General features: G+C 40.5%; 1 protein-coding gene across 2 annotated transcripts in view; it reads right to left on the bottom strand.

Moving 5' to 3' along the window:
- Nucleotides 1–13,073, bottom strand: part of DNAH5 (dynein axonemal heavy chain 5) — a 283,808-nt gene that overhangs the window by 154,021 nt on the left and 116,714 nt on the right. For both annotated transcript variants that reach the window (XM_027074356.2, XM_053202043.1), the window contains exons 23-29: nt 10,643–10,844; nt 9,856–10,091; nt 6,519–6,737; nt 5,444–5,506; nt 4,913–5,151; nt 3,933–4,173; nt 1,668–1,867 (exon numbers count right to left, since the gene is read on the bottom strand). In XM_027074356.2, the coding sequence (XP_026930157.2) occupies nt 1,668–1,867; nt 3,933–4,173; nt 4,913–5,151; nt 5,444–5,506; nt 6,519–6,737; nt 9,856–10,091; nt 10,643–10,844 (1,400 nt within the window). The remainder of the gene's footprint in view (nt 1–1,667; nt 1,868–3,932; nt 4,174–4,912; nt 5,152–5,443; nt 5,507–6,518; nt 6,738–9,855; nt 10,092–10,642; nt 10,845–13,073) is intronic.

Genomic DNA, 13,073 nt, shown 5'->3' with positions numbered 1-13,073 from the left:
AACAGCCAAGTGAGGACCACTCTCTTGGGTAAGAAGTGGGTGGCAACATTGTATGGAAGGGGAAGTTAGGGGAAGGGCCACCCCTGGAAAAGACAGAAGGGTGAGCCTGATAAAGCTTAGGTCCCTGATGATGAGGTGGAGCCTGCTCTCTACCCTGAACCATCAACCTTGGAGCTTCTTTTACGTGAGAGCCGCATAAACTTCAGTTTTGTGTAGGCAATGTTTCACGAGGTGCTTCTATTATTTGCAGACAAAATTCTAATAATTGTACTCCCTGTCACTGTTTTTCCTTTTTCTTCGCCCTTAAGGATCCCTCCATTCCAACAGACTATGGACTTAAATCTTTCTCAAATATTAGTCATATTCATTAATAAAATTTTCATTCCCACAGTCCTAATTGTGAAACAGACTGTTTTAATATTCCACATCTTTCTGGGTTTTTTTTTAAATTTACGCTTTTCACTACAATGTGGTTCCACAGCAACAGAGAACACTGTTTGATTTGCTCTTCTGTCCATAGCACCTAGAAAAGTGTATGGCACATAGTAGGTGTTCAATAAATTTGTACTGAATACGTGTTCCTCACACAACTCTCATCTGTGGATTCACTGCCATCGGTAAGGACAGTTTCCCCATCCCTAACATAGTAATTTTTACTTAATTTGTATGTGTTCATTTTCTACCTCCCTAGGATGTGTTATTTTCCATCTGTCCTTCATTTATTTGGGTATGAATAGCAATCAAATTCATTCAAACTCACCAAATCCTAAGTACTTCAGAGTCAAGGTTACCAATGGTCTAAATCTCTAAGACCGAATTTTATATCCCATATTAGTCACTTCAAACACTTGGGTGTACCAAGCAAAAGTGAAGAAGAGAAATTTTTATCAAACAGTGTTAAGTGGTTATTAATCCCTACATTAAACTTATTCATATACATATACACACAGAAGAGACTGACATTCGAAAGACAGAATGCAGTAAACTCGTATCTCAATGATACCCACATGCTACACAATTATTATATATCTGAGAAGATCCTGGTGAACAAAAAATTATTTCAGGAGGAGCAAAGGGAAGCAAGGAACCAAGGAAATGTTAAGCTCATGAGTCTAAGGCATGTGCATCCAAAGCATGACGGTTTTGCAGTTAACTGTCAAACAGAAGTGTTAGACTCGTATCGGTCTGTGCTGTTTTATTTCTCTTTATGAATTAAATTCACTCTCTATCTTAATCTGTCATCTCATTAAAGTATGTACACAACTAAGAGTTTCTAGTCCACAGATGTTGGCACAACGATTTCCCAAGTAGAACGATTATTCCGAAGCTCAGCCTAATTTCCCCTGGACTCCGGAGCCTGTCAAGCTGTCAGCTGTGCGGTGAGGCTTGTCAGCTGCAAAGTTGAAATGTTCCGCAAGATCCAAGTGGCTAATTACATGTTGCATTATTTTGTCCAGTTGATGGTCTCAGACACATCCCACAGTAGAGGATAATGAAATAAAAACAGCATTACACATGCTGTGCCAAGGGCTAAAATTACAACACGGATTTTTAATGTTAAATAAATTGTATGGGGGCCATTGCTGCATTGTTTAATATTAATTTCCCTTAAAACGTTTGTTGCGGTGGTTCCCACATCTCAGGGGAAAGATGGACGGACTTCCTACCTGTTGCTCAGTAGAGAGCCTAGCAACATCAAGCTGTCCTCCATGCTGGTGATGATTTCTGAGGTGCTGTCTCCCCGCAAGAGGAGCTCTCCACGGGCTTTAAAGCTGCCAAATGTGAATGTTTTGCTGTCCCACTCGTTCATCACTTGCTTCAGCTTGTGCTCGATGTCTCCTTCTTTCACCGCACTGATACAGATGTCCTATTAAAATTGCAAGCTCTAGCTTTACCACATGAAAGTCACACGTCCTTCGTGAACAGTCCAGATTCAGCAGAGGTCCTAGCCTCACTGTTTGCTTCATACGTATCTAAAAATACTTTTCCCGCCCAGCTCTAAAATGCAACATAACAAATGGTGTATATGTATATAGATCGAGATTGAGGGAGAGAGATGAAGATGTATTACTAAATAACAGAACCTTAGTTTGTAAAATGTCCCGCCAAACTCTTCCAGAGAGAAAGATGACACAAAAGGTATGCAACAACGGAACACCGTGAGAAAGGACATCCTGACATTTGTGACAACGTGGGTGGACCTTGAGGGCATTAGGCTGAGATAAGTCAGACAAGTAAAAATACCATATGCTATCCCTTGTATGTGGAATCCCTTATATGTGGAACCCTCAAAAAAACAGAGGGTAGAGTGGTAGTTACCAGAGGCCAGGGATGGGGGAACAGAAGAGATGTTGGAAATCTAACACACAGTACAGTGATAGTAGACAACAAAACTGTATCATAAATATTAAACTTCCTAATAGACTAGAGCTTAATTGCTACCACCACTGGAAGAAATGATCATTATGTGGCATAACCCAGGTGTTAGCTAACACTCCAATGGCAATCATGCCACAATATAAATGTATCAAACCAATATGTTATATACCTTCAACTTACACAATGTTATATGTCAATTATATCTCCATTTGGATAAAACACACACACACGTGTGTGATAACCTTGTAAATTTTGAAATTCTCATCAAAGACCCAGAATTTAATGTGTCTCTGATTTAACTCTAGAGCCAAATCAATGCGGTATGAGAGGAGAAAATGAAGAGAAACCTGACTTCTTCCAGGTCTCCCTCCACTTTCCCTCTCCTCTGCAGCCACGCTTTTTCCTGGACCATTAGTCAAGCCCCATCCTTGTCTCTCCTCGTCTCATGCTGCACTCTCTCTGCGTGCACCCTCTCTGCATGAGCTCATTTATGCCCACACAGTCTGTAACCTCTTGTATCTCCCGGTAAGACCCCCCATCCATTTGCCTATTGGGCCTCTGTGTTTGGATCTAACCAAGGGAATCCCAAACACATTCTGTGAAATATCAAACTCATGCCCCAAATTAAGCTCTTTGCACTTTGTCGCTCAACTGATTCCCTTCCAATAATTCCCTATCTCCGTGATGAGCACCATCATCCACCTTGATCTCTCAGCAGGAAATCTAAGGTTTACCCTAGATTGTTTCTCCTACCATGTTCCCTCTCTTGCCAAGTTCTGCCCGGCTCTACCTTCTAATGATCTCGTTGATCTTTTCTCCCTTCTCCTGCCCCCTCATCCAACACACCATTGTCTCTTGTCTGGGATATTCTTATAATCCCCTAGTTGGTTTTCCCACCATTCTCACTTGCCCTCCCCCAATCCTTCCTCCACACAGTCACCACAGCGATCTTTACAAAATGCAAATCTAACCATGTCATCTCTGCTCAAAATATATCTCCCAGACGGCTCCCCATTGGTCTCTCCACCCTGGTGTTCCCTCTGGTTCCCAAACACACTTCAGACCCTTCACACATGCTGTTCCACATGCCTGACATTGTCTTCTTTGCCCTTTCCAAGTCCCTCAGCCTCACCACACGCACACATTCCCTCCCCAGCAGTCATGGGCATGTGTCTCAACTTCCCTACCTTTACCACCCATCACCCCAAACAGGTCAAGCCCATTACTATGGGCTGTCATAGAACAGATGCTTTTCACTTCAATGGTGTTTACCACATTGTGTAACTATACCCTCAATTGTGTATATTATTTAACTATGCAAGTTATTTAATGATCTATGAATGAAGGAAAGCGTCTGTATGTCCCCAGCACTCAACACAGAACCTGTCACGTAAACATGTGTGGAAGGAATGAATAGCTGGATGCCCAGAAGAGTTTTAATTGTCCTGGTATGGTTTACTGGTCCAACATTCCATAATGTAGGAATACTGTCAAAATGAATCCCATGAGACCTTCCAATCTCCCACCACATCAGGTAATCCTATGAACTGTACCTCTATTTCTTCTTTGTATTTCAGAAGAGGTGCCTCCATGATATTTCTTAACTTAAAAGTTTCATTCCCCACATCCAGATTATGGCCAGTGAGAGCAGCTATCCTTTCCCAGTGCCTGTCCATCATGGCCTCACTGGCCATGTGCTCCAGGAGTGGGCAACACTCACTGAAATCATCAATGGTCTTCTTCAGATCCAAGAAAGCCTGCCAGTCCTTCAAGGCCCGGGGCAGCTTCCGACACCTGCAAAGGGAGTCACCGTGAATGGTCATTCAAAGAGGAGCCTGAGTGTCTCCACTCCAAGCTTGTCTACTACCCTTCTATCAAAAAACAGTCATTTCAAATACCTACCACACTTTCAAATCTCATGATTCAAATGATGTCTGTTAACCTAACATACTTTTACATTAGAGAAAACTGCTCCTCCCAACTGGGAAAGTTTGGTGTTGTTGTTTTTTTCAATTCCCTCGTAACACTTAGCTGGGTAAAAAGGCATTATTTTAGATGACGGAGGTGCCTCCCAATTCAATTCAATTCTACAAACATGTATTGAGATCCTCCTAAGTACAAAGCACAGCGGAGTGTATCAGGCCGACAACCAAAAAAACACAACAAATGACCCTGTATTTTCTTTGGGTTCAACACTTAAATCATAGGGCTCTTGCTTTTATTACAGGAAGTCATCTCACATAAACTTCAAATGTTTGATAAGTGTAGTATAAAGAGAGATCAGCTCCCTCCAGGATGCAGAAGAGCCCCTGACAAAATTCATCCAGGTTTAAAGGACGCGTTTGTCTTACCACGTACACACAGGGGTAATTAATAAATAGCGTCTGACAAGGGTGACGTCAACGGACAACAGCAATGCAGCCTGATGTGCTTTCAAAACATCTGGGAGTGAAAAGAGAACTTGACAGTCTATCAAAGAAGAAAGCATTTAAGATTCAATAGCTCGGGGCATGCTAAACATTTAATTTCTCACCTGTTCCGGAACTCTGAAAGTTCATTGTTGATTTTTTCAATATTCACTTCCGACCAAAGCATCTCATGATAGCTATTTACAGTTTCTATGACGCTGTTGTATAGAGAGTATATTTTCTGTAGAAGATTTAATTGCTTCTTTATTTCAAGAAGCTGAGGATACGGAGTAACTGGCAGTCCAAAGAGCTCCTCTCCTCCAGTATAGGTGATGTATTTCCGATAGATATTATCAAATTGATTCTAAAGAAAACACCAGTGAAAACTCAGCAAGATGATTTGCACATGAATACACAGGTAAACTTAAAAACTGGCAAATAAGCAAACATGTATGATTTCAGAGCACATGTAAATAAGAATAGTAAATAACTATAGTTAATTAAATAGACACCATCTCCAAATATAATTATCCCAAATCACAACTTTTAAAAATATTCCACAATAGGCTTTTCTATATTAAGGGGAAAAAATGTATGTGTCTAAAACATGTTAAGGTTTTGGTTGTGTAGAAGGTCATAGAAACCAAAAAGATTACCTGAAATATGATAAGCCTATCACTGGCTTCCTGGGGTTTTAAGCCACTAGCCATTGGACCATTCTGAAACAAAAAGTTAAACACAAAATAAAAGGAAGTGTTGTATTCAAATTTCATGAGCTCAAAGTATATGCACATCAAAGCTAGTTTTCATTCACGTCACATCAATGTTAGGAAACTTCGTTCTTTAATTGTAGAAAAGGACTCAGGAAAGTGACTCATTTGGAAATATTTTCAAGTAAAAAAAGCCAAGTTAATACCACACCTTCTAATTTCAGGAAATTCTTAAAATTAAAAATGAGTACTTCTCATTTCTTAGGCGACCAGGCGAGGAAGGGTCAGTAAGCAGTCTATAGGAAGCACGTATCATGCCTGGTTTTGAACTAAAACACCAATGCCACGGAACTCACGGCTTTTAGCATTCTAATATTTATTTGCAGAGTGACATAGAATCTTAACATTCCAGTCGGGCTTTCCTACATTAGAATGCCTTCAATACGTGGACTTCTGTGCTGCTTCATCCATGTTAGTGCATGGATCTAACCTCATAACTTCGTTAACTTTGTGGTCTTGTGTATTCCTACTTAACAGGTACAAACTGTACCCTTCGCATATTTCCTTTCTCTAGTGTATTATGATCGGTTAGAAGTGGGTCTTAGTGCACATACTCCTAGTGCAGAAGAGTCTGCACTAAAACTCATAAATGAAGAACTAAAAAGGGAATTGCATCTGTCTTGTCCACGTTGATGTCTTCCACACCAAGGGCAGTGCCTGCCACACGCTGGGTGCTCTACGGTGTTTGTGGAACTAGGGAAAGCTGCAGAAGGATGACATTTAACCACATGTGAACAGGATTTGGCCACACAAAGTTAGAAAGCTACCAAACAACTTCAGGAACAGACCAATGATATAATATGGATTGCACTTTTAGATTCCTCATTTCCTGGATTGCTCTCATGAAAATGAAACTCCCATTCCTAGGGAGAGTCATGAAACTTGGCATAGAATCTTAATGCACTTTGCCGGCTCTATTGACTCTTCCCAAAAATACAAACAGGAAAAACCAGAGTTGTACCAAATCATAGTCCAAGTAGAAGTGGTGACAGTCTCGGAGGAAGACCTCCACGGTACTAATTAGCTCCTTCCTGAAACGCGGCTGCAGTGAGACTAATTCGTTCTGAACTTCACTGGCACGTGTCAGAAGCTTCTCCCAAGAATAGCGCAGAGTATCAACTTTGTCCGTCTCTTCCTTTGTTATGAGAAGACCGTATTTGTTAAGCAGGGCATAGGATTCCTACACAAAAGAAGGAAAATTTAATTTCTGCCGGTCAGATGCATAAATCTACTCACTCACTTATTAAAGTGATAGAATGGAAAAGATCAGTATGATAGGGAAACTACCCCGAGAGTTCTTTCCTTCTTGCAAACCATAAAAGCTTAAATGAGCAACCGAGCCCCTAAGCTTCAGTTTCCTCTACGGTAAAATGAGAAAATTCCTGGCTGCTTCACAGGATTTTTGTGAATATCCACAAATATCATTTTAAATGAATTTCAAAAACTATAAACCATTATGCAAATAAAAGGTATTTTTATTTAGGCCCCTAAGTTGTATTTCAAGACTTCGAGATGAAAAACATAAGATAATCTAACTGCTAATATTAGCATAATAAAATAAATCAGGGTTTTAACTCTATGCCATTTCATTTTGTTGGTAAGAGGTTCCAATAGTAAGACACACAAGGGTACTGCTGCATCAAAGCCTGAGCCCAGTCATTGACCTCAAGATGCAAAATCCTCGACTACTCTCTTGGCTAAAAGAGTTTGGTTTTCATGAGAAAGGATTTTCCCTAAATATCTCTGCCCTCCTCTCCCGGCATTAGTTCTCTACATACAGGTGGAACGAATACCTGATCATTAATTTGGGTAAAAGACTTGATGTGGGCAAGCCTAGCCCAGTGCCTTTCTCCCTCTTTCTTCTTCCTCCTTGAAGGCAACCCACTGGTCTGCCCTCCGGTGTCAATAGAGTGAAGCAGGGTGGGGTGCCTGAATGGCTCAGGGAAGCGTCCGACTTCGGCTCATATCACGATCTCACGGTTCGTGAGTTCAAGCCCCATGTCGGGCTCTGTGCTGACAGCTCGGAGCCCGGAGACTGCTTCCGATTCTGTGTCTCCCTCTCTCTCTGCCCCTCTACCACTCATGCACGCTCGCTCTCTCTCTGTCTCTCTCTCTCAAAAATAAAGCATTAAATTTTTTTTTTAAATAGAGTGAAGCAGGGTAATAGAGGGGCCTGCAGCTTTTCAATTCTGCTTCTGACGCACAAATAAGTTCAACAATTCTGGGATGTAGTCATCACAAGCAGTGTGTGTGCATGGATTTGTGTGGTAATGGGAATATGGGAGTTTGTACACTAAGCCATGTCTTCCAAATAAGTTCTATCAGGAACAAAAGGTTGTATTTTTACCTTGACTATTTGACTACAGTTTTGTCTGAATGCTCAGACAGGGGGAAACAGGGGTGTCGGTTACTGGGCCTTCCCTTCAAATGCCCAGGGACGCTCCTGGTTCTACACAAAGCAGGGACTCTTTATCTTATGTTTCAATTCCCAAGAAGGGCACGGTGGGCCACATGATTTTCCTCACCCAATACGGCAAAGGTGCAAGCATTTAATTATCTGAACCATTTTCATGGTTGTTTGAAACTTTCCAAAATTCAAAGAGGGGCACAGAAAATGTGAGACTGGTATACAATCCTCACCATCAGAATTTAAGTCCAGGGGTGCCTGGGTGGTTCAGTCAGCTAAGCGTCCAACTCTTGGTTTAGGCTCAGGTCATGATCTCACAGTTCGTGAGTTTGACCCCTGCATGGGGCTCCACGCTGACAGCATGGAGCCTGCTTGGAATTCTCTCTCTCTCCCTCTCTTTGCCCTTCTCCTGCTCACTCTCTCTGTCTTTCTCTCAAAATAAATAAATAAACTTAATAAAAAAAAATTTTTAAAGAATTTAAGTCCAGACATTTAAGTTATGAAGTGCTAAAATGGCATTTTTTTTTCTGGAATCATTTTAATGCTATAATCATACTGGTTTCATTCAAAAGAATGATACAGTGATCCGTTCCTGAGCAAACAATTTCATACAGGAGAGAAAATATGATACAGCATAATTACAAAAGAAATGTGTAACACATATCAAGCTGAATAATTTCTTTGACCCTTGGTTTCCTTATGTTAAACGAGGTGTTGAGTAAGGATTAAATGTGTTAATACAGAATTAATACATGAATGGACACTGTTAGTACCTATAGGGACCAAAATGTGCCATTTTGCCACATTATTTTGAATCAAAGTCACTTAAGAAATAGCCAATTCAAAAAGAACTCTCTGACACGCTGCCCGACTTTTTCTCCAGAAACCAGGAAATAAATCTCCTGTGTGAAAGGCAGCCTCTCAGAACCAGGAGGTAAAGAAACATCCTTATCACCAGGGATAGGACATTTAGAGCTGAGAAGGCTATATAACAACGCTTGTTTCTTTTCACTAATTTACTACCACAGCCCAAAACTTATTCAGAATTCCTTACTAATTGAAGCTCCCAAAGTTCAGTTTTCTTTATCCTGTCAATTCCTCACGGATTTATTGTCTCTTTGTCTGAAAAGCATAAAAACGGCCTGCCTTGGCCATTTCTTTAGGTCTCAATTTCATTATTGGGCCTCTGTGTGCACATAGTTAAACTTTGGTTTTACTCCTATTAGTAGGTCTCATGTCAATTTAAGTTTTAAACCAGCTGGAGAATCTTGAAGGGTAGAGGAAGAATTTTTCCTCCCCTACAGTTGCATCCAGGTTCTGTTTTCCAGCTGGTATTCCCATCCTGACTGCTAAGAGTACTGTCTGGGGTAATGGCAGCTGCCTCTTTCCCTGGAAAACTGTCCTCAGCTAAATGGGAGTCTCCTCCTGGGGAGACGATGGTCAATAACCAACTGTCTCAGGGGTACAAAGGGCAGTCTCCCTTCCCTCAAAGTGGAAGCAACTGTGTGGAATTCATGCTCCAGAGCACCCTGTGGGAAATCTGTCTACAGCTAAGCTCACACTCTCCCTTAGCTCCCCCACCTCTGACCTGACCTCATCATTCCTATTTCCCTCACACTCCCTTCTCCTATGAGCACTTATCAGTAGATCACTTGTACAGAAATCCTCATCTCAGGCTCTGCAGTTAGGGACTTTAGATGCCATGCAAAGGTCTAGAACTGGCCCATAGAAGGTACCCTGTAAGGTTAGGTATCATCATTACTGAAATTATTCTTAGGTTAAGCATCCATCTGTAACCACCATCCCTACAGTCCACAGCTAGTCAATACTTCGGCTAATACCACTCAACATGATGAGCTATTCCCATAATGAACCAATGATTATCAGTTACCTCAATAGGTCCTACTTGAAAGTCAATGGAGATTTGCTGCTCCCGGATTTCTTTCAGTGCTGCCATAGCAATCCGAATATCATCTAGGTCTTTAATCTGACGATTCAGTTTTTTATTGAATTCTTCAACAAGTGTAAAAATGCTTTCCATCTCACTCCTGTACTTTTTGTTACAGTGACGACCGATGACGACCATCCAGGCCTTTGTCTCAGCAGCCAGAGTGAACTTCAAGTCAGCTGTAAAACCCAAATGTCCACAGTTCAGTTTGAAAAACTTGAACCAGTATGAAAAAACAGAGCACTGCTGTTCACCAATAATAAACACTTTGCAACTTACAGCTTTGTGGTGCATAAAAAAAATTAAACTGGAAAAAGTCAGATTTCCTACTCATCATTTATTCATTTATTTTATAAAGCTGGTCTTACAACAACGCGAAACATATTTCAAAAATGCTTTAAAAAGTACATGTCAAAACCATTGAAGATTAGCCTCAAATGTTTACAATTATTTATTAAAGGAAGGGTACATTTTAATTGCAAATACAACACACTCATTCTCTTTCTCTGAAATAGCATTTATTTTCAAGGTTTAGCAGCAAAGTGTTCAAAATAGTCCAGAATATATAATTATGCAGAAGGGAATTAAAAACAAATCTACAAATTGGTCTGAAAACTTGAAGCCCATAAAAACTTTAAGACAGCTAGAACTCTCTGGCATACTAATCTAGGTAAAGAGACAGAACAATACAGTTGAATTTTGATGACTGTATGAAAGAAAACGAACCAACCTGTGTACAGAGCAATGGCACCCACACAGATGTACTCCGGCTCGGCATTAATTTCCTGCTCCAGCTTTTGAAAATAGACAATCTGAGATTCAAATTCAGAAAGCAAGGGGTTTTTTGTAATAACCGTCATAATCGTTTCTTCTTTCTCTTTTTGCCAAATATGATTGTAGCACTTGAAGCAATCCATAGATGTAATAACTTCCTAGAATACAAATAACAGATTTGTGTTCAGAGGTAAGATGTGGAAATGGCATCACGGTATAAGTGAATGTTGCTCAACTGCTGGTGGTTCCCGTGGATTTATTAAATGTTTGATTAGTGAGGCACCTGGGTGGCTCAGTTAAGCATCCGCCTCTTGATTTCAACTCAGGTCATGATCTCATGGTTCATGAGTTCAAGTCCCGCATTGGGCTCTGTGATGGCAGTGCAGAGCCTGCTTGAGATTCTCTCTACCTCTCTCTCTGCACCTCCCTGCTCGCTCTTCCCCTCTCTCTCTCTCAAAGTAAATATAAAATAAAATAAAATAAAATAAAATAAAATAAAATAATAAAATGTTTAATTAGTGAGCTGTTTAATTATTTAAAAATGCCATAGGATTGGTACTAGATACAATATGGGCATAGTAACTCAGGAGTAGTAACAATGAAATTGTTAGCCTTCCTAGCCAAAAGGAGAAGGGGACAATTTCTAGAAACTAGAAAAAGAGAGTCCATGAAGACTTTTGTGGACAAGACCCTCTTGATTGGAGTTGGGTCTTCATTCAAAAACCACAGTTCAGGGGCGCCTGGGTGGCTCAGTCGGTTAAGTGTCCGACTTTGGCTCAGGTCATTATCTCATGGTTCGTAAGTTAGAGAGCCTTGTGTGGGGCTCTGTGCTGACAGCTCAGAGCCTGGAGCCTGCTTCAGATTCTGTGTCTCCTTCTCTCTCTGCCCTACCCCTGCTCATGCTCTCTCTCTCTCTCTTTCAAAACTAAATTAAAAAAAATTTTTAAAAACCCACAGTTCAAAATCATGCCACAACAGGGGTGCTATGGAAAAAATTATGCTAAGGTCACTCTCTTTCCCCTGCCCCACACCCCCCGCCCCCAGCCCCAGACCTCTGCCACGACTCTGTCGTTGGTAAAATCTATTGGAAGCCTCAATGGAAAACTATTAATTTGTTCCATAAGGTCAGAGGGTGGAGATAAGATCTGGAGGGGCAAACAGAATACATCCTGTGTCAAACCCCACCTGGCAGATTGCATGAAACCACGTAAAATGTATAAACTCATTGGATTAGAAGTGACGTCTGTGCAATATTAAATCTTCCCATCCAGGAACACAGTATGTGTTTCTAAATCTTCCAATTTTTTTTTTTAATTACATGTTAAGTGTTATGGGAATCTTCATAGAGACTCCAGACACTCTTTATTGCGCATATTCCTAAGTATTTTTCAGCGATGTGATTATTGTAGACAGGATCTCTTTTCCACTATTTTTACAACTGGCTATGGATGGCATATAAGTTTAAAAAATTGATTTTTTAATCAACAGTCCTGTTTGCTACAAAGTGTGCTTCTGTAAGATGAACTGGCTCATTCATGTTTGGTAACTAGAGAATGATGTCAACATAATGGGGAGGTGACATGATCAAATGCTATTTTTCCCAGCATGCTGTTCTGTACCAGCTAAAGCAGCCGGTCGCGGAGGGGCGCAATCGTGTGTGCACGCCCCTTCCAGCACTTTTTCCTTTGGGGCCAGTTTGGTCCTGCTTTGTTTTGAGGCTGTTCTCTGCACAGTTCAGCCTGATCTTTGGACATCTAATCCTTGTTTCAACTGTTTCTCACACCCACCTTTTACCAAGTTCTGTCACCTTTTAATAGTAAAGCTCTTTATTTACGATACCATTTTTAAATGGGTTAAAATTTTACTATGATTGCCCCTGTTTTTGTAACTACTCGGTTACAAACTTTCCTAGGTTTTGTGTGTCTGCCTCAATTCTGTTTTTCTCATAATCCGTGTTATATTTGATGTGCAACTTTGCAAAACAGTGTTTTCAGGAATGTTTATTGTATGACAGCAGAAATGCCTATAATTACCTTTCAACAAACTCTAACCTGACTCTCACTGGGCCATATTTTTTTTTAGATCAGCCTCTTGGATTTATATAATAGATAATCATATCACCTATAAATAATTAAAGATTTGGCTCCTCATTTCTTATGCGTCTACCTCTTGGGAATCAACTTTTTCTATTGGCTTATATCATAATTTCAGAGATACATCTGCGTGAGAAAAAATGTTTTAACTGGGATAGAATTTAAAATGCCATTATTTGAAAAAATATAGCATACCAACAGCATTCTAAATGGCCCAGTCACTTAAGTAAAGCTTACCAACCTGCACTAAACCAAATGGCTTCACTCCAATCCCCAAATGCAGCGAAAGTGTCC

This window comes from Acinonyx jubatus, chromosome A1 (genome assembly GCF_027475565.1).
Source record: "Acinonyx jubatus isolate Ajub_Pintada_27869175 chromosome A1, VMU_Ajub_asm_v1.0, whole genome shotgun sequence".
Classification (NCBI taxonomy): domain Eukaryota; kingdom Metazoa; phylum Chordata; class Mammalia; order Carnivora; family Felidae; genus Acinonyx; species Acinonyx jubatus.
Note: the sequence above shows the minus strand (reverse complement) of the source record. Positions and strands in the feature narration are given on the sequence as shown.